General features: G+C 37.1%; 2 protein-coding genes across 8 annotated transcripts; both read left to right on the top strand.

Moving 5' to 3' along the window:
- Positions 1 to 278: 278 nt before the first annotated feature.
- Positions 279 to 11,896, top strand: LOC122086074 (amino acid transporter AVT1C-like). Of its 4 annotated transcripts, XM_042654767.1 has the most exons (15): positions 279 to 785; positions 996 to 1,071; positions 1,276 to 1,400; positions 2,611 to 2,825; positions 3,474 to 3,784; positions 6,152 to 6,366; positions 7,284 to 7,307; positions 7,558 to 7,738; positions 7,877 to 8,096; positions 8,282 to 8,417; positions 8,787 to 8,806; positions 8,999 to 9,144; positions 10,255 to 10,298; positions 10,426 to 10,488; positions 11,479 to 11,896. In XM_042654767.1, the coding sequence occupies exons 1-15, from the start codon at positions 756 to 758 to the stop codon at positions 11,572 to 11,574; spliced, it is 1,902 nt and encodes a 633-aa protein (XP_042510701.1). In that variant the 5' UTR covers positions 279 to 755; the 3' UTR covers positions 11,575 to 11,896. The 4 variants fall into 4 exon arrangements, with proteins under 4 accessions (XP_042510701.1, XP_042510704.1, XP_042510702.1 ...); XM_042654770.1 differs by lacking the exons at positions 279 to 785; positions 996 to 1,071; positions 1,276 to 1,400 and adding an exon at positions 1,891 to 2,007; XM_042654768.1 differs by lacking the exons at positions 279 to 785; positions 996 to 1,071; positions 1,276 to 1,400 and adding an exon at positions 2,024 to 2,219.
- Positions 11,897 to 15,353: 3,457 nt separating this feature from the next.
- LOC122085754 (thioredoxin-like 3-2, chloroplastic) lies at positions 15,354 to 20,032 on the top strand. 4 transcript variants are annotated; one of them, XM_042654322.1, is made up of 5 exons: positions 15,354 to 15,857; positions 16,493 to 16,549; positions 17,215 to 17,281; positions 19,631 to 19,648; positions 19,727 to 20,032. In XM_042654322.1, exons 1-5 carry the CDS (start codon positions 15,535 to 15,537, stop codon positions 19,829 to 19,831), a joined length of 570 nt encoding a protein of 189 aa, XP_042510256.1. In that variant the 5' UTR covers positions 15,354 to 15,534; the 3' UTR covers positions 19,832 to 20,032. The 4 variants fall into 4 exon arrangements, with proteins under 4 accessions (XP_042510256.1, XP_042510257.1, XP_042510258.1 ...); XM_042654323.1 differs by having other exon boundaries at positions 15,365 to 15,857; positions 16,475 to 16,549; positions 19,611 to 19,648; XM_042654320.1 differs by having other exon boundaries at positions 15,368 to 15,857; positions 16,475 to 16,549.
- Positions 20,033 to 20,825: the final 793 nt, after the last annotated feature.

Raw genomic sequence — 20,825 nt, 5'->3', positions numbered from 1 at the left:
ACGTCAAAGCCACCCCCTAAAAATTCAAAAAATTCCAAATTGATTCCTGCCGTTAGCCGACCGTGTTAAATGAATGAAAACCTGTTAGTTTTTTTATAATATACCCAAAATACCCCCACCTATTGTGAGAGGACAATATTGTCCTCTCTTTTATTTGCATCTTCTAAACCCATCTCTCATCTCTCATCTCACTCCTCTCACTCACTCAGTCGGACAAGAAGAAGAAGACGACGACAATACGGTAACCTGCAACTCGATCCATTCCTCAGGCATCCGATTCTCTTCCCTCCGGCGTGCGATTCTCCCCCTTCCGGCGTGCAAGGCAGAGACGACGACAGTACGGTTTTCATCCATAAATAAAGGGCAAAAGAGAGTGAAGCCAGAGATGTCTCCCTCTTTCTCGCCCTTCACGGAACAAATGCGGCCCTGAAACAGAGGAACCGGTGATAAAGAGCATTTTAATGTCGACCCACCTCCTCTGAACTCTCGCTTTCTCCTTCTCTCTCTGTCTCCTTCTCTTCGTCGTAATCTGAACATTGTCATCCCTTCTGGTTGCTTAGAAACCATTTGTTTCACATCTCTCTGTTTTGGGTTGGATGAACCCACCATCATAAAGGATAACAGAGGAGAGATCTTTTGTGGTTTTTTGCAATTTCTCACTTCTGTTACTCAGGTCTCCCTCTTTTTTTTTTGTTCTTTCAAAGTTCTCTTTACATTATCGCATTATATCTGGTTTTCCTGTTTGAGTGGAAGAGATGAGTAAAGAAGAGTTTTTGAAGATCCAGGCAACATTCTAGTTATTCTGTTTTTTTCGTTTTCTTTAATCGGGGTTTGCTTGTTCTGTACTCAGACTCTACTCAGACGCAAATGTTTATTTCGTTTTGCTTCTCACATTCTTCCAACGGCACAATTCTTTGCAAGCTTTTTCTTTTTTCCATGAAAAATCATTGTTTGTTTACCCTGTTTCCTTCTTGTTGGTTATTCTGTTCTTGTAGACTTGTGTACTCAAAGTGAACATTCACTGTGATGGATGTAAGCAGAAGGTGAAGAAACTGTTGCAGAAAATCGAAGGTGTTTCCTGGTTCAGAAATCTACATTTTTTTTCTCTCTAAATTTTCATACCCTTCATTATTTTATTCTCCTCCTCTCTTTAATAATATCCCTCTTAAGTAGTTATTTGGATTCCATGAAGGTACTTTCAGTGGATCCTGTATTGAATTTTTCTTTTTCCATTTCCTTATCATGAATTCTGGTCATCTTTTTTTTCGTTGTCAGGGGTGTATACCACCACCATAGATTCGGAACAGGGGAAGGTAACAGTTTCAGGAAACACCGGAGGGGGGAGAATCGCAAGCCAGAGGGAAGAGAATCGGACGCTGGAAGGATGGATCGAGTTGCAGGTTACCGTACTGTCGTCGTCTTCTTCTTCTTGTCCGACCGAATGAGTGAGAGGAGTGAGATGAGAGATGGCAGATGGGTTTAAAAGATGCAAATAAAAGAGAGGGCAATATTGTCCTCTCACAATAGGTGGGGGTATTTTGGGTATATTATAAAAAGACTAACTGATTTTCATTCATTTAACACGGCTAACGGCAGGGACCGATTTGAAATTTTTTGAATTTTTACGGGGTGATTTTGACGTTTTGAAAAGTCCAGGGGATGGCGTTAAATAAGAACCAAATTTCAGGGGGTGGCAATGTAATTTTCTCTAAAATATATAACTGTTTGAAATGTACCGAGTTATCGAAACGATACCGAATACCGAATAACAAATAGCTTGCCGCATGTGACGTTTATGCCTATCCATCCCTTCTCCTGAATAAGATATAATTAATTGCTATTTATAAGAGACGAGACGCGACGAACGTCCTCAGTGAAAGAGAACAACTCTGCAGCAGCGGTCAGAAGACTCAGAACTCAGGAGAGAGAGAAAGAGAGAGAGAGAGAGAGAGAGAGTGTGTGAGAAGAGCACATTACCGCTTTTTCTGCGATTGCGAAGGGAGTCAGGTACTTCGCCAATTCCGACTTTCCTTCGCTTTCTTCTCTCCCTCGTCTTTTCAATTTTCACTTCTCAGAAATTTCAGAATTCTTATCTTTGTTCTGGTACTCATGATCAGAGATTGAGAACTGGAAATTTGAGATTCAAAGTTTATGTATTAGTCGATCTTAAGCTCGTTCTTTCTGCTTCAGAAATCCTTTATTTCCATTAGAAATTCTTGGTATCCTCTTTCTTTGCTCTGAAATCTGCAATTTAAGATTCTGTTTTGAGCTTCTTCAAGTTCAGATTTTGAGGATTATTTTCTCTGAATTCCATTTAAACGATCCAGTAATCAAAAGACACACAATTTAAATTTCTTGTGTTCTTTTGGCGTTGTTGATTCAAATGCACAAACATTGGATTTTTAAATTCTTGTGTTCTTCGTCGGATTTCTCACATTGTGATTGTTTTAGACATGTAATTTTTGGTTTCTTAATCGATTTTATAGTCTCTGGATCGGTCTTTTTAGAGTTTCAGATCCTAGTTTTGTTTTATGTTTCTTTAAAGCGTAATCAGTGAGATTCCACTAGAACTCTAGGAAGACAAATGAAGATGTTTGAGATCTTTTGCAGGCGGCGAGAAAGGCATTTTCTGGCGAAAATAAAATGAAAAATTCAGTTTCGGAGCAGAGTTTCTATCTCGAGAGCGATGAAGAAGATGTTGAAAATGCTTCTGGAAAAGGAGATGATGATGGTAATGATTCTGAATCTTCGGATGGTTCTTCCGTCGAATGCCATCTGCAGAAACGGCCTAGTTCTTATAACATTTCATGGCCTCAAAGTTACAGGTACACCCATCCCATAGCTTCTCTCTCTCTCTCACATGCTCTGGTTCTGTCTCTCTTTTCCATGAATCTTAGATTTTAACTTGTTTATTAAATGGATTGCTTGATTTTCTTCTTCACTAAACCTCCCTCTGATCTTGTTTTTCTGGGAAAGTAAATTCTGAAACCATCCAAGCTGGCTGTTCCTTTCCTTCCAAAAGGTAACCTTCTTTTCACTTTTGAGTAATGGAACAGTAGAAACTGAAACCCATCGAATAAGAGTTTTTCACTTTAAATGAAGTGTGTGACCTTTCCCTGTTCCTTCCTCTCTGACTCAAATTCACATTCGTTAAGTGTTCTTCAAAGAAATTTAAAAGCCATAAAAAAGAGAGTATTTTGATCCAATTCTAATTCCAATTCTTCAAACCATGGCGACAAACCTTGTTTGTATATTGGAATTTCTGAACCTAAATTGAGTTTTGAGATCTTCAGATCATTAGGAAGGAGTGGGATCATCAAATGATCAGATTGTATTTAGTATAAATCCAATTGGCAAAGGCACTATGATCTGTTCTGTTTTTTAACCAATAAATTTCCATTTTTCCCCTGAATCAGTTCTTTTAGCCTTAATCTGATGTGTATTAACATATTTTTTTTTCATTAATTTGTCAGGCAATCGATCGATATATACAGTAGCATACCTTCTCCGAGTATTGGGTTTCTGGGCACTCCTACATTGTCAAGATTAGGAAGTTCTTTCCTTTCATCTTCACATATCCTGGGAAAGCCATTGTTACCAGCAGATGAGAAGCAGCAAGAACAGCTACAACAGCGACGCCAGAGTTCTCATGCTCTGCTTCCTCCTCCCATTCCTACAAAGAAGCCTTCAGCCAAAAAGGTATCCCCTGATCAGAAACCATCCAATGTCTCTCATGGACCACCACTGTCTCAACAATGCTCTTATGGACAAGCTGTGCTGAATGGTAAGTTGCAACTTCACCCTTTGAACACCCAATTTACATTGACCAAAGCTTTCTTTTAAAACGAGATGGCCACAAATCTAGAATTGTCCCTACTTTGGTTGCAGGAATTTTCCTGTTTTCCAAAGAAGCTCCAATGATATTTTGGAAAGGCAAAAGAACACTCCTTGCTTTCTGCACTTAAGACACTAAGGGAGTCAAAAATGATGCCCTTCCTTTTTGAAATACAAAAACCTTACTCTGTCTTGATGCTCATGTGGACCTTCTCGTTAGCCCCCATGCTAACTTAGGGCGCAGGACCATGGAGCGTTCTTTTTCTTTTATTATGCTGGAAAATACAGCTGACAAGGGTGTATGTGAACCTAAAAGGGAAGTGAATCATTGGATTTCTTTGGCTACGAGCCTAGGTGATGAAAAAAAAGTCCTATTTGTTGGAAGTTTGAAATATCCTTTGTTGTTCTATGTCATCCATCTTATCGTAATAATTGTCGTTGATGAAGAATTTTCTTTTTCATCATACCTCAAGTGATACCTTAGTTGGTAAGGAGTCAAGGACCAACACTCTCACAATTAAGAGATCATGAGTTCAACTCTTCTTGAGATAAAATCCTCCTTTACATTGGGTTGAGGAAATCTCATTCTTTTAACATTTATGGGTCGGGTCCTTTGTAACACGACATGACGTGTAGTGCAGATTCAAGGACTGGGACCAAAAGAGGATTAAGCTTTTCGCCAATGATATGGGTTTTCGCATATGGATAAAACCCTGATAGAAATACTTAGGACACTTCAGACTTCGAAGTACAGACATTATATTACAATGAGAGAAAAAACTATATGAAAGGGTCAATGGTTCATTGGTTTCATGAAAAAAAAATCTAAAAATTTATTATCATAAAAACTGAAAGGAAAATGCCTCTCCGAACATGAGGCGTAGGGTATGCGTAGTGATGTTAGATTTATATTATTATATATTTTTTTTCTCTTTAAAAAATTAAATAAACAAATGCATGTGTGTAAATATTTCCTACACGTCATGTATCGCTCTCTACACATAGACACGGGTTGAAATCGTCTACAATTCTTATCTCGTACAATTCCGTGCAATACCACCTTTAGGCGGTGACACGTGTATTGATACCAATACAATGGTCAAGATCTGGTAGAACTAATAAAACATTAAATCAGTAAAGAGGCATTTAAATCAGATCTGGACCATTGCATTGGTATCAATACACGTGTCACCCTTTGAAGGTGGTATTGCACGAAATTGTACGAGATCAGAATTACAGACGATTTTTTTCCCACAGACACAAGAAGAGGCGAAATCCATCTCATAAAATCTCTATACTGGTCGAGGGGCTACATTACCTTTTAAGAATTTTTTCTTAATTATTATTATTATCACAAGGGTTTGGGTCTAGGGATCCAGCAGTTTGATCTTATCAGACACCCACACAGTCAGATAGGCACGTCAAGTATAGGTTATCCATTATTGGAGTAAATCAAATTTAGAATACCGCTACACGTGGGCCTTATGAAGTGGGCTTTGAGAATTCAATCGAGGTGAATGATTGACAGTGGAGCTCTGCCACAGGGCAGAGGACACAGGACACAGGACACAGGACACAGGTCACACGTCACAGGTCACAGGCCACAAAGATCGACCGGCTTCGCCAACTGTGGGCGGCGAATCTTAAAGAAGCCGAACCCATGCCTCAAGTCCAGCTTCCCGTTGGCTGTTACTGAATGTACCACTAAAACCAAAAAGAAAAAATTATTTGCTCCATCAAATTTTAGAAACCTGCCAGCCTAGCGCAGGTTACGCTTAGATTGATGCGGATACAATTAGACCGTGTTGCCTTTATCCTGTGTGGACTGAAGATGCTTTCATGTATTCTTTTATTGGTCCATGCGTCTAATGTATCTTACGTCAAAATGAGTTTTGTATTTAAAATTACAAGTTAAAAAAGAGAAAAGATGATTTAGATTGATCTAAAATGATATCAGCCTTGGATTGAACTGTTTGATAGATTTACCCTGATTTTCAATGATAAAAAGAAAACCTGTTTTATTATCATTTTACACTTATTTTTTACTAGTGGATTGATATGAAATCAATGAAAATCAGAGATCAGTCAAGGCCGATATCAATTCAACTTTTAGTCTCAACCAATACCAAATACCCTAAACAGTGGTGTTCTTTGTAAATTCTACCGTTTTGATTAGAAGAGTAAGGACTTTGGAGGTGATCGAAACCCTTAAAAAGAGCACCTATATATATATATACTCAAAATCATGAATTTTTATAGTATTCTATGCTATCCTCTTATGGCTATAAAATTGATTGTTTGTGTTGCAAATATTCAGGCGTGAACGTTCTCTGTGGGGTTGGAATCCTGTCAACTCCCTATGCAGCAAAGGAAGGTGGTTGGACGAGCCTGTTTATACTATTTCTATATGCAGTTCTCTCTTGGTATACTGGAATTCTATTGCGCCACTGCTTAGACAGCGAACCTGAACTTGAGACATACCCAGACATTGGCCAAGCTGCTTTTGGCACCGCGGGTCGTTTTGCAATATCTGTAAGTCACGGTCTCTTTCTGATTACTAACCTGGTTAAAGATTTTGGCTAAAATGGGGGCAAAAATAGGTCAAAAAACAAGGCTAGGCTGGCCTGCAGTCAATTCGGGCCATGCTAGTGTCAATCGTGGCTGAGTTGGGTTGGGTTGAGCCCGGTATGGTTCGGCCTAGGCTGTGATATCTTTCCTGGATCTCATGTTGACTTAGATTTGGGTTGAGCTAATGAAGACCTAGGATTGAGCTGAGGATTTAAAAACCGATCCAACCCAGCCCACTTGCACCCCAAATTGTAAATGAGGGAAGGCAGAATTCCCTCACATCTCAGCTTCTGTTTTTTTCCAACAGAATGCTGCCATGTGGGAGCCTAAATGGGCTTCAAATCAGTGGGCATGTGGATAAAACCATCATCTAATATGAAACACCTATGTATAATTAACAAGGTTCAAGTAACGAACACTAGCTTAGCCTAGTAGTGGTAGCTTTGACTTGAAGAGTCGGTGCCTAAGGGAGAAGGTTGTTGGATCAAACTCCATCATATACATGTGTGAGTGGATGGATGTATATGGGAGGTGGCCATTGGCCCTACTAGCACCTTGAGGCTGGCCATTGCCTGTGCTTGGTATGATAGTAAATCATTAAAAAAAAAAAAAAAAAAAAAAGGGAAAAGCATCATGAATAGTTTTTTGTAACAAATGTTTGTACACTTCGCACTTATATAGTTCAGTAGAACTTATAAAAAAATAATAATAAATAAGGTTCTTCAATTAGTTAATTATAGTAGACTTTTCTGATTTTATTTTTATTTTTTTCTTGGGGGTAGGGGGTTGTTGGGGGTGTATCTGAATTCTTCTTTTTGTCAAACTGTTGATACTAAGATGGTGGCTGACAATTTTCCTCGCCTACATTGTTTTGGGTGCAGATAATTCTCTATGTGGAACTCTATGTAAGTACACTGAAACTTAAAATTTGTCAGGTTTTTAATGAAATCTGTACTTCTCAGCTTAATATGACTGGTCAATCAGCTATGTGTAGTAGTCTCTGTGTTACAAGTGTAGTAGGGAGGAAGGAGTGTCATCTATAATGCTTCCTTCCTCTTCACAATTAATTCTTCTTTTTTTTAATTTTCCATTTTCAGCATTCCTTCATTATCTCCTATCACCAATCTAAGTTTCAATAACATGTTTTCATTGCAGGCTTCTTGTGTTGAGTATATAATTTTGGAGAGTGATAACTTATCAGCATTGTTCCCAAATGCACATTTAAACATAGGTGGGTTTGTGTTGAAATCCCACCATCTTTTTGCATTGATGGCCACCATTGTTATTCTTCCTACTGTGTGGCTTCGGGATCTTAGCGTTCTCAGTTACTTTTCAGGTAAGTAGCAATTGTAGTCAAACTCCATGGTCAGAGCTTCATCATATAGGAATTGTTTAACTTTTCTTGGTACCTCCGTCAAACTTGTGACTCAAGTCCTTTGAACACCCATTACTAATGAGTTTCATTTCATTCCAGCTGGGGGAGTCATTGCATCTATATTGGTTGTTCTCTGCTTGTTCTGGGTGGGACTGGTGGATCAAGTTGGCTTTCAAAACAAAGGGAATATGCTAAATATCTCAACCTTTCCAGTTGCCATTGGCCTTTATGGTTATTGCTACTCTGGACATGCTGTCTTCCCAAATATTTATACTTCAATGGCAAAGCCAAGCCAATTCCCATCTGTTCTCCTAGTAGCGTAAGATTATTACTCTCTTCCATTTTATGTAACATATAAGTTCGAAGCTAGGAAAGTTTTATTTAGTTAAATTTGCATTCGGTGCGAATTAAGAAATAAGGCATTGAAACTTTTTGGCTTACTTTCTTACTTTTGATGTATAATTTCTCTCCTTATTTCTCCCAATTTTTTTAAATGTCTTGTAGTTTTGGTCTTTGTACATTGATGTATGGTGGAGTTGCTTTCATGGGATACACAATGTTTGGGGAGTCAACAGCATCTCAATTCACTCTTAACATGCCCCATGATTTAGTTGCATCAAAGATTGCTGTCTGGACGACGGTATGCTCCTAAAATCTTGTTATAGTCTCTCTTTTTTCTCATTAATATTAATCTTGTGGCAATGTTGTGCCTGGATTCGCTTGTTTCACATTTTAGGAAACAATTCACCATGAATTAGTAATCAGTCTGAGTTAATCGACCTGTGATTCTGGAAATCATGATTTCTTTCTTCATTTTTTTAATGTCACCAAGCACTATTATGTTGAAGGAATTTTATCATTTCTCCCTCTCATGGGGTTAAATTTGTTGAGGTTCAAGTTGTAACCAATGACACATAAATTGTTGAGCACTAAGGAAAATTTAACTGATTAAAACCATTAATCTTGAATTTTGCGGAACTAATTTTTGGGGGGATTTGAATCCTTGCAGGTGGTTAACCCATTCACCAAATATCCTTTTCTCTGAAGTTATCAAATAATGCATACTTTTTAGTTTTGAAAGGTGGCAGTTTGGCAAAGTCAAAAGTTCTCAGATTTCAAATGGAAAAAATGTTTTGTTCAAAGTTCAGAAAGTGCACTTGTTCTCTTCTGTTTATTCTAATGAGGAAACATCTTATTCTTTTTTCCTTAACTTAATTCCACATATGCATTAACCATGACCCCAGTGGCAATGTGTTTCGAGGAACTGATACCAGCAGATAGTCTAAAATCTCAGATGTACTCAATCATCATCAGAACATCTTTGGTGATCTCTACCTTGCTTGTGGGTCTAACCATCCCCTTCTTCGGTAAGTTTCTTTCATTTTTCCTTCATGACTCAATAGTTCAAGTTTTAAAAATGCTAATACTACCTATCCTCTAGAGACTATACACTTCATTAGTATTTAAGGTCCAATTTTTATTGCAGTATGAGATATTATTAAAATGCATTCATGGATAGAAAGTCTCCACTGTCCTGGGCAAGGTTGGCACCCTTTCAAATTTTGGTTCCTATTTTGACAACTTGAAAAAGACCAAAATGTTTGGTGGTACTACGTTAGCAATCAAAATTGCATAATCAAAATATGTATCTTGTGGCCATATTTTTGTCTAAATTGTAAGGACTCGGGTAAAATTCACTTTTAAAAGTTATACATTAAGAAGAAGGTGTCCAAGTCCTTATAAGCTTTCACATCAGTTTTTTCACATCCGAAATGAGATTTTTGCTTTCATGTAAAACACCAACAATCTCCTTCATCGGGGAATACACGTGGAAACTAAAATATTCCTAAGAGATTCATTTATTTTATTTTATTTTTTATTTTTATTTTTTTCAAGTTTAACTCTAACATTCTTCTCCTACATGATGAGTAGATTGAGATTTTCTCCATCCTCAAAGGCACATTAGAATTGAAATTTTCTTGAGAAATTTCCTTGGAGCTCTGATACCATTTGGTAAGAGTCAAGTTGAACTCACCTTGAAGAATGTTACAGTGTTTAAAGAGTCAAATTCACATAGGAGAATGTTGTGGTATTAAAGAGTAACGAGGATTTTTCTCTATCCTTAGAGGCAAATTAGAATAGAGATTTTCTTGGAACTCTGATACCACTTGTTAAGACTAAGGTCAAACTCACCTTAGAGAATGTTGAGGTGTTAAAGAGTAACGAGGATGGGACCCATTTATAACGGAATCCATAAAATAGTAGTTTAGCTCTAGAAGTTGAAACACATGTGAAATCATTATTTATCAATGCATGGTTTTGTGTGTGTCTTACTCAGCACCATTTAAGATTTTGGCCTCAAAAAATGCCCCTTTTAATCAGGAGGTCAAATCATTCAAAATATTCTAGTTATCTAACTTAGAGAAACAAATCAATATTTCACCAATTTGCAACTAAATCCTTCTTTATCATATCAGGTCTTGTGATGGCATTGATTGGATCATTATTTACAATGCTTGTGGTAAGTTTTATTTTGTTTATTTTTTTATATTTTAATTATATTTCAACATTGTGCATGGTATAATTCGATAACCATTGCAACCTATGCTAGATAATGAGTTTATAATTAGTAACTATTTTTTTGACAGACTCTGATACTTCCTTGTGCTTGCTTTCTGAGCATCTTAAGGGGTAAGGTGAACCTGCTGCAGGTATGGCCCTATCTATTCCCCAAATTTAAATAGTAATTGATTCTTACACTACCACAAACATATCTTAAACCCTCTATAAAAAAAGAAAAAGGCTTGGCATGCCGCCGGTATGCCTAGCCTATATCACCCACCTCCCCTTTTGGAAAAGACCCCCTTGTCCTTATATGTTCAGCCCTGTGATTGGCGCATACCGTTAGTTTACTGAAAGTTTATGGCATGCCCAACATTTTATAAAAAATAATCATGTCAGGAAAGAAAAAAAATCTCAATGCTTAATTTTTAGATCCGTAAAACTCACCAAAGATAAAATTTTATTAGTTATTTCTGAAAATATCATAGTTGCAGTGATGAGTGTTGAGTATAAATGGGAAAGCGAAAATGGAATGATAATGCAGTACTTGGGATGGTCCCATAAGGACAAGAAAGGAATTGACACCCTTAAAAAACTATTAGTCCTTTCTTAAATTTATAATACATTTTTAAGTATAATACATAAAAGGATTTTCTTATTGATACCTTCTAAAGTTGTCAAAAATTTTATTACCTTGTTCTTTTGCCCTTATGGAAATAACACATTTTTCCTAATAAAGGTAAATATTGTCATTTCATATATGTACTCAAAAAATGCCCATGATAATGACATCATAGTTAGTCTCTTTCAAAATACTTTTGACAACCCTTTATACCCCTAACTTACATTACTTTCGAGAATAAGATAAATGGCAATTAAAAGAATGTGTCTAACCATTTATTGATGTAAATTCCTTCCTAATCCCCATCTAATTTTTTTTTTGGTAAAAAACCAATGTAATACTCAATAACACTAGCTCGTGTTCTTAGTAAATTTTCATGGTTGGTACCCCAGCAGCATGCCCAACCTTTTCCCTTGTTCTATCTCTAAAAAGTACCAAAAATATTTTATTTTATTTTTTAAAATTAACCATTTATTTTATTACTTTGAGCCCTTATAATGATTTTTTCTCTCTGTAGGTGTTATTGTGTATTTTGATTATTACAGTGGGCGTTGCATCATCTGCCTTTGGGACCATCTCAGCGATCTCTAAAATAATAGAGAGCTTGAGCTAAAGTATCAGAGATCTTCCAACGATAAGGAATCACTCATATTATATATACTAAACATATTGACCTTCCATTTTCAATTTTGGTGCGTATTTTGGCTAGTGAGAAAGAATTTTTTTGAAGGTTAAAAAATATAGAAAAAATATAGACTATAAATAGATTAGTTACAATAATTTTATAATTCGAAGATTTAGCATTTAGAAATTACTAATTTGAGTTGGCCCGATTAGGGTCCGTGATGTTTGTTTGAAGATTAGGAATAACAGTGGAAAATCATATTTAATGGTTTATTAGTTGAGGAAGGCAACCAAATTTGATTTGTGACCAATCCAAGGGTTGCTATTTAGCCAACATTTGAATTGACCAACCAATTCGTCAAAGGCTCTTACTTGTTGTGTCTTAAGCTGTGAACCTATTTCGATTGCATCTATTTGCATCATGTGGTAAATTAGATAGGATTGAAATTTGGTGGACAAATAGACCCCAAGGTACTCCACACACATGTCAATTTTTTTAACTCAAGGGAAGTTTGACGAAGGGTGCATGGACCATTGAGTGGATGAATAGACTTACATATAAAGGTATACCCTCGCATGGGAGGGCATTTGATTGAATATGAGTGAAATTTATTAGTTATTCACTTTATAGCATTACCTAAACATTTAATGGTTGGAATAGTTACATTGCACAAATAGGTGTACCATTACCTAAGCATTCAATGGTTGGCATTAGAAACCTTGTTAATAATTTACAAACATATGATTGTACCGCATTGTCCCAATTTCTATGAGGCTGAGTATTAGGCTATGTTTGGTAGTTATCCACAAAATAGTTTTTTGGTGTTTTTTCGTTCTATGGGAACAAAAAAAAAAAATGGAACAAAGATTTTGGTATCAACTTTGTTTCATCAATTCCGTTTCGTTTCAAATACAAAAAAAGTAAAAAAAAAAAAAAAATAGGGTAATCGTTCTTGAAATATGTTCACCAAACACTATTTTTTTGTCTAAAACTGTATTTTGGCACAAAAACTAAAAATTCTGTTTTTTATACGAAACGTCGTTTCTGGAACTGAATGACTACCAAATGCGACCTTATCATTTAAAGAGATCTAAAGGAAACCTTTTTTTTTCCCATGAAATGTGTGAGAAACCTCTGCTCACTAGATACAAAGGAACATTAATTTTAAAAAAAAAAATTTGAGACCAAGTGATCAACAACACTCATGAGAACTCACCCAAGCTTGAGACATGCCAAACTCAGCCCGAGTTGGTTCGAGTTTCATTTGACTCGATTTTTTTCCCAAGCCAAACCCACCCTAAGCCCTCTCTCTCTCTCTCTCTCTCTCTCCCCCCCCCCCCCCCAATCTTCTTTTGTCTTCCCTGATTTCCCCAAGCCTATACAACTTCAGCCCCCTGCAACACCCGGCGTGGCAAATCTTTAAGGAGCCCAGTCCAAGTTTAAGGAACCCAACACGCACCTCAGTGGCTGAATGAGTGGGGGAGAAGGAAAAGGGGAAAGAATGAAGTAGAGAAGCTTGTAGAGGAGTGCAGTTGGGAAAAGGGTGGTCTTAGTATTTGAAGTGCACTGCCCTCCAAGGGATGTAGTTTTTGTTGATGCATGGTAGGGTTATATCTTTCTTAACAGATGGTATAGTCATATGGTAGTCTCTAATGGGATTTAAATTCAATGGACTGGTCCACATCATCTTATAATCAAAGAGTCTATCTTCAAACCAATCAGATTTCTCCACCCCATATAAAAGAACCATCAAGAAAACAAAAACTGAAAACCTTGCAAAAGAGAATCTCATCACTGTGATTGATAAAAGAAAAAAATTGAGAAATTTTTTCTTCATTGTGAATGAAAGAATCCCAACATTGTTATCCCTTAACACTTTTATTAAAGTGATGGATTAAAGGATTACCTCATCATCAATTCATCGTAGGTGAAGAAAAACTCAGACCCAAACAAAATGCCTTACAAAGACATTCAAAAATTTATAAATCCAATGTTATATTCAGTAAAGATTTATGATACATGTATAGAATATATTAGATGTATATGAGCGTGCCTCACATATGTATTGCAAATTGCCTCTGCTTCAAGAATAGAGGAATATGCTTGTCCAACAGATTTCTTGAGCGTCCAGGTTTATTTATGGCATGAGGCATCATACACTTTGGCTTTACGATAGTGCTGGTATTACCCACAATAATTCTGATCAAATAAATAATCCACGTGGACAAATCATTTGCTTAATTGGGACACATGTAAATTGTTGTTCAATGGTTCTTTCAAGGTACGAGGAATGTTATTTGTTTGCCATTCCCAATGCCCAAACACAATCTCTGGTTTCGGAGGATAGGGGTGTCTTATCATAACTCCCTAAAAATAATGGTTGTGTTTTGGACATGAAAATTGATTGGCAGTATTCTCTCCCTTCTCTTAATAAGAAAAAATAAGTGCAAAATACAAGTGTGTAGATTTTTGTGTACGCCCTCTCATACTCTACCATAGACTTTATAGTCTCTCTCCTTAATGAATGCCCCCTATTGGATGATTCATCACCTTCACTCTATTGGTTCAAACTGCACCGTAACGTAATATGAAACTTGGAAACATAGTTAGTGGAGAAGGTTAACAAAACAATTGGTATATTGACAAACACACCAACCTTCCAAGCCCTTTGCAACCTGCCGTCATCCCCAACCCCCACCTCCCTAAAAAAAAAAAAAAAAAAAAAAAAAAAGGAATGAATGCTCCTTGAATGCACAACCCTATGCCTAGACATAGAGAACAACGAAATGATGCCTTCACCCCTATGAAGCTCAAAAAATCCACCCTTTGTTGATGCCCATATCCATACCTTAATTGACCCCACGTTGGTGCAAGAGCCACACGACTAGGGAGCATTTTTATACCCCACCCTAACACCATACTCAAATCCTCTATGGCTGGCAGTGAGTGGCAATGAGGATCCAATGGTTGGGAGGCTCTGGAATACACCCCAGCCGTCAGATGCTCACTACCACCCACTACCTCCCCATAGTTGATTTTTGTGCCCCCCCAACTCCATCCCTCCTACATTTAGATTTTCTCCAATTCTTAATTATGCAATTCGTATGTAATTCTCTCTGTACACGCAACACCTGTATATTTTCAAAATCAAATGATTGTAGAAATTTAAGGCATTTAAGGGATTAAAATGGATTTGAATTCTCAGACACTTCCACAACTATTACACTTTAAAAATGTACAAATGTTACATACCCACAAAGAATTCAACAATTAAGAATTGAAAAGAATTAAGATTAAAATATATATATATATATTAAAAGCAACTCCATATAAATAAGCTCATCATCGGAGTCCTACCCCAAAATCCAGAGTCCATAGATGGAAAAGATATCAAATGGTGGGCCCTATGTTTAGATTAGCCAAGAAATTTGTCATGTTGAGATGTCCTATCCATTCATCCATTAGATCGTCCACGTCAGTACACCAGGTGATGGAGCATAGGCCCCATTCTGGAGAGGACTCCTCTCTTGTACATAAAACAAAAAAGGACAAAAGTACGTGTGTCTACGTTCAGACTCAGGTTGTTCCAAAAAGATCACATTACCCCCACTCAGATACTTCTACAATACCTTCTATTGTCCGATGATGTAATGGCCGTGCAAATGGGATGGACAGGATTCTTTTGCCCAACAAAAAGATCTACTCATGTTGACATGGACGTAGGGAAGCTAAACTCAAACTACACCTTTGGCGCATGATATCACCACTCTACAAGGAGGTTTGGCCGTTGTTTAGGCTTCAAACCTGACAGACTAAAAGCTTTCAAAGCTAGACGCCGAAGGAGTTTGAGAATTGAGAATTGAGAATTGGGAGCTGGGAATTGCTTCTCTCTAAAATCTGAATCCTATTTCCTTCTCTGATCTTTCTTTTAATCTTTTTTTCTTGGAGATGTCAGCTACTATTCGGGTTTCACCAAGCATTCAATCTCTGCAACGAAGAGAACCATTTGATGTCACTTCTCCGCTTGTGCGATTTCGTAATCGTTTTTCATCTTCTTCTTACATTAGAATTGCAAACTCTTCGATTCTTCCGAAGAAATTCAATGTGATTTGCGGCAGGATTACTTCACTCGGCGCTTCCAGCGTAGAAGGTCTTACTCAGAATCTCGATTCCCCCATTTCAATTGAACTCCAACCCATTGTAACCGAAGCACAGTTCGATCAGATCATTTCAGAGACTCAGCAGCCACACGATGCAGTCATTATTCTCTGGTTCGTTCCTGAATCGACAACTTTTTTTTTCTTTTTGTAATCCCCTCTTCTTCTCCCGTTTAACTACAATTTCTTCATATATGCAATATATACGACTTTTTTTCAATTCACAGATTGGGTTATTAGGATTTCATCGAAACTTGTTGAAATCAGAAATTGGGGTTCCGGGCTATCTCGAAGACTGTGTTTTGGGATTTTCCGCTCTTGAATTTCTTATTAATGTTTAAAACTTTGGCGCACTTCCGAATTGACTTGGGAAGTTGATTCCACCATACACATATTGCGCAGGATCATTTTCATGGAAAGTGGGAACTGGGTAGAAGAACTGGAGATGTTAAATCGAAATCACCAAATTCAACTTAATTCACTCCAATCTGAATTTCGAATTGATTTTAGTTGTTGACCAAAATGTGGGCCTTTTGATTGTTTTTTAATGAAATAAGCCTAATGCGCTTCCATTAACTCTGGTTCACGTTATAATTGAAGTATATATGACATTTCTGTGCTTTCTTTAATTGTGATCTGATGGTTGATTTCTGATAATGCTGTTATTCATGTTTTGTTAAGTGTTATAGGAATGATTACAGTTTTTAAGTAAAACTTGTCTGAACATGTAGGATGGCAAAATGGTGCAGGAAGTGCATATACTTGAAACCGAAATTGGAAAAATTGGCCACAGAATACCAGCCGAGGTTTGGGTGACTCCCTCTTCTAATCATCAAGTACTTAAACTCCCTGACTGGTTCATACTTAAAAAACTCTAGTGTATCAAAACTCATGTTGGAATGATTTCCATCCAGTTCCCTGAGTCTTCAATATATAAAATTGTGCTCTTGGAATTCTAGGGTGATTTTGATCACATACATGATAGCTTTTTAGTATTGAGGGAAAAATCCAAGATTTACACCACTGAAAACTCGGTTTTAATCTGCATTTGGAAAACACCAAATCCTGAGTCTTGGTGCCAAATTGACTAAATCATTTCTATATATCTCATTGATTTATTAGGTCTGGGCAAGCCATTACCAACTTTTACTGCATCCTATTTAGAAAATACATTGAACTCTTTCTTTATTCAAATCCAGGTTCTCTGTTGGACATTGAAAATAATCCAAGATTCATTGTCTAGGGTTGCCCCATTCGGTTACCTTTCACACAAAATTCCCTCAAGGAACCCAAAAGCATAGTCCACCCAGTCCGCTTGTTATTGCTTACATGTTCCCCAGGTCCCTAATGCCCTCAGAACATTGTTTGCCATTGTTTCATTGGGACAGATTCTAATATCAAGAATTTTTTTTTTTTAACATGAACAGTGACCAAGTTACTGAGATATTTTATGTTCTATTTCTTTGTGCAGAATCCAGTTCTACTGTGTTGATGTCAATAAGGTCCCACACAGGCTTGTTTCTCGTGCAGGAGTCACTGTAAGGCTCTTTTAATACCCCAAAGAGTGTACTTTCTACCATTTTAGCTGCTTCAAATTATCTGAGGAACTAGAGTATGTTCTAATGTGAGAAATATCCATCATTGGAAGGAAGTTCACCTATTTTGTGATTGGGAACGAAATAGAATTTTATCATTTTACCGATTATTGTTTTTCTCTAGGCCTCAAGTTGGAATTATTGAAGGACCATTTTTGAAGGTTAAATGCAATAGTCTTGAACCCCGACAAAACAAAGTGTAGGCATCAACACATGCCATAAGCCTTGAAAATAGAATCAACACTGATAAATGCAAAAATAAATATTAAAAATCATAAAAATAAGCAAAATCAACATTGATTTAAGCACACCCCCCCACCCCCCCCAAAAAAAAGAGAAAAAAATTCATGCACGAAAATTGTAGGAACATCTGCAAATGCATTTAGTTAACTTCAATGTGACCAAAATTGAATATCATGTAGATAGAGCTCCTTATGATATTTTGGCCCTTGAATCTTGTCCCCCACACTTTCAACATTTATCCCTTTTCTCATCAGACATTTGATTACAGATTACACTAGTATTCTTGATGTAGGATAGGGTCTCCCACAATAGAATGCCTCAGAGTGAAGTAGTTAAATGAATTAAAGCTAATATATCAGAAGAATTCAGTGAAATAGAAGAGAGAAAACAGATTCTATTAAGATAAACAGAAGCCCTAATAGCAGCATAACCTGGAATATTGACACTATATGTCCCATCTATATTATCAAAGAAAAACTCCTTCAAGCCAAGGAGTGTTGGTGCAGATCAGCTCTGATCTGCACTATGGAAGTTTCTCTAAAAAGTGGTAAAGTACCAAAGGAGAACATGACTTGACACAACCATAACTCAGTCTTAACCGAGTTAACTCAATCTTTGACACAACCTTGTGGTTCTTCATTGGACCAAGTTCTTTTGGTTGAGACCAGGCCCATGCTTGGGTGTTTTCTGGTTCACTAAAAACCAGCAGAAATTGTGTACTCCTTGGGTGTTCTAAACTTGTTTCTTTGTTATCTAGTTCGTTGGATCAAATTAGGACATTACCAAAAGAAAAAATTAGGATAAGAGTCCATTCTGTTGCTTGTCTGAATGGAATATTCTACCTTACCCCATGGCTTGGAGAGTTTTTCTTTTCTTCTTTTTTATTTCTTTCTTAGTATATGTTTCCTACATAGAGTTTGAAATTGAAATCCTCAGCTCCATAAAAGAATGTAAAAGGAAAAACTTACCCACGATTTTGCTATTGAATTAAGGTGAATTTTGCTACTATAAAATTCGGTGGGATTCAGTTCAGAATGCTGCTGTGAGAGATAGTAATCCATCGGTGGGATGCCAATAATGGCTGGTGGGACACCAGTTGAGGCTAGGTGGGATGCTTAGTCGTATCTTCTTCTTTCGTCTCTCCCAATGTGGTGAAGACTGGGTCACTTTCTCATAGCCTTTCCTCATTATTCTTCCATCACTCTCATGTTGGCACTATCAGTTTGGTACATGCAAGCCTCGTCTTCCTGTCTTCTGTAAGAGTAAACCAATCAAAATAATCATCCAGAGAAGCAAGCCAATCATCTCTAAGGTATGGAGCTAATATTGAAATTGGTTAATTCCTGTGTCCATTATCCAAATTCCTGAGCACACTAAGGTATGGAGCCGATATTGACAATGACACTGCATGTATAAATGACAAGTTTCTCTTTTTCTTTTCCCCTTTCGGTACAAAGACAAATGCCCTCACTCTATAACCCCTGCAAACAGAAACCGCACAAGATGTGGAATTCATCTATTTGATCTGTGGACTCACTATCAACAGCTGGAGACCTTACCACCAAACCAGGGGTATCACCTCATAGCTAACCATGTGTCTCCTCTTAAAAGTATGATTAAGTTTGATAATCCCTGCGCAGCTACTAAGGGTTCCTCCACATAAAGAAGAACCCCTAAGCACGCCTTACAATTGTTGGCTGGTTCTTATGATTATCCTTTTCCTCCCACCAGTATAATATGCACATCCTTTCTTCTTGTTCCTAATTCTTTTGATTTAAAATTGACAAAAACATCATTTAGCTTCAACCACATCAGGTTGAAAATATATTATTGTGAACGTACCAAAAAAATGAATTGTATATTAAGTTGGTTAATGTGGAACCTAGAAACTCTTTTTCCTGGCCTTTATGTTTTCCTTTTTGCTGAAGCAAGTATTCACAGGACTTCTGCATCACATGAACCTTTTATTTCTGAGTCTTGCTCTTTTAACTGATAATTGTCATATCTTTTCATGATCTCAACTGTGGAGACTCTTTAACACCTATGCAGAAAATGCCAACCATACAGGTATAACTCTGCACTTTATTTACTCCGTAGACCCAAGACTTTATTCTTGGCAGAATGGTGACAACTCTCTTGCAACAGTTATGGAAAGATGCCAAGAAACTAGCTGAGGTGATTGGAGGCCACAAAGCATATTTGGTGGTTAATGAGATTCGTGAGATGATCGAAGATGAATGTTCTCTGTAATCTCTTGTTTCTTTGGTTTTACTTTCATATTTTAAGTCTCAGTTATTTTAAAAGCAGGTTTGTATATATCTGTTTTGAGAATAATCCCTTTCACTACAAGATAGAAACGAACCACAATTAAAGGAAGGAATGTATACTTTTATTACTTTTGATGATTAAACTATCATCTTTTGAAAAAGAGGAGCACTTGAAGAAGCCAAATTTAGTGAAGATCCATATACTACCAGCAAAAGTCTCTTGCTTGCACCTATGCCCCAATCCAAATGAACCAGATGTTCAAGGTTGATGAGATCCTGAGATACTGATGATAGCAGAAAGTAATGAAATATTTCGTCCACCAGAATTTGCCTATCCAGCATCATCATTCAGTGAAGATTCCCTCCATCTTCAAAATATAGATAATATGATGGAAATATAATTTTGTCAAAGATTCTTTGTTCGACTGCAAATTTTTCTAATACACATAAAATTGCACCAACACTAAGGAATCCCGTGAAGATTCTAGATAAGCATTGGCGGCGTCCGCATGATCAACATCAGAGAATTCAATCTAAGCTTTCAAAATGAACACGCATCCATGTTGTAATGATTCCCCATCTTTTTTCCATTTCAAGTAGATGCAAGATTCCCTGCTATTATCATCGTTGGTTTAGTATCAATCTCAAGGTGTACATGTAACCCTTTGTTGTGGATCTCCAGCTCATTCTAAATGTAACTGTATCTTGGCAGTCACAAGTGTTGCTGCCCCTCATAACCCTTTGTCATGATATTGTATACAAATCCAAAGTTGGGATTCAGAAGTACTTTACTGGACTTCACATCTCAGCAAATCTCATATAAGGAGACAATCAACACTTCAGAAACTCCAGTTGCCACCCAGAGGTAAAAAAAATGGAAAAACAAAACAAAACAAACCAAACAAACGTAGGAGAGAATATCTTGCTGAAGCATACTCTCTCTCTCTCTCTCTCTCTCTCTCTCTCCCCCCCCCCCC

Source organism: Macadamia integrifolia, chromosome 8 (genome assembly GCF_013358625.1).
Source record: "Macadamia integrifolia cultivar HAES 741 chromosome 8, SCU_Mint_v3, whole genome shotgun sequence".
NCBI classification, from domain to species: domain Eukaryota; kingdom Viridiplantae; phylum Streptophyta; class Magnoliopsida; order Proteales; family Proteaceae; genus Macadamia; species Macadamia integrifolia.
This window is presented reverse-complemented; position numbering and strand designations above follow the sequence as displayed.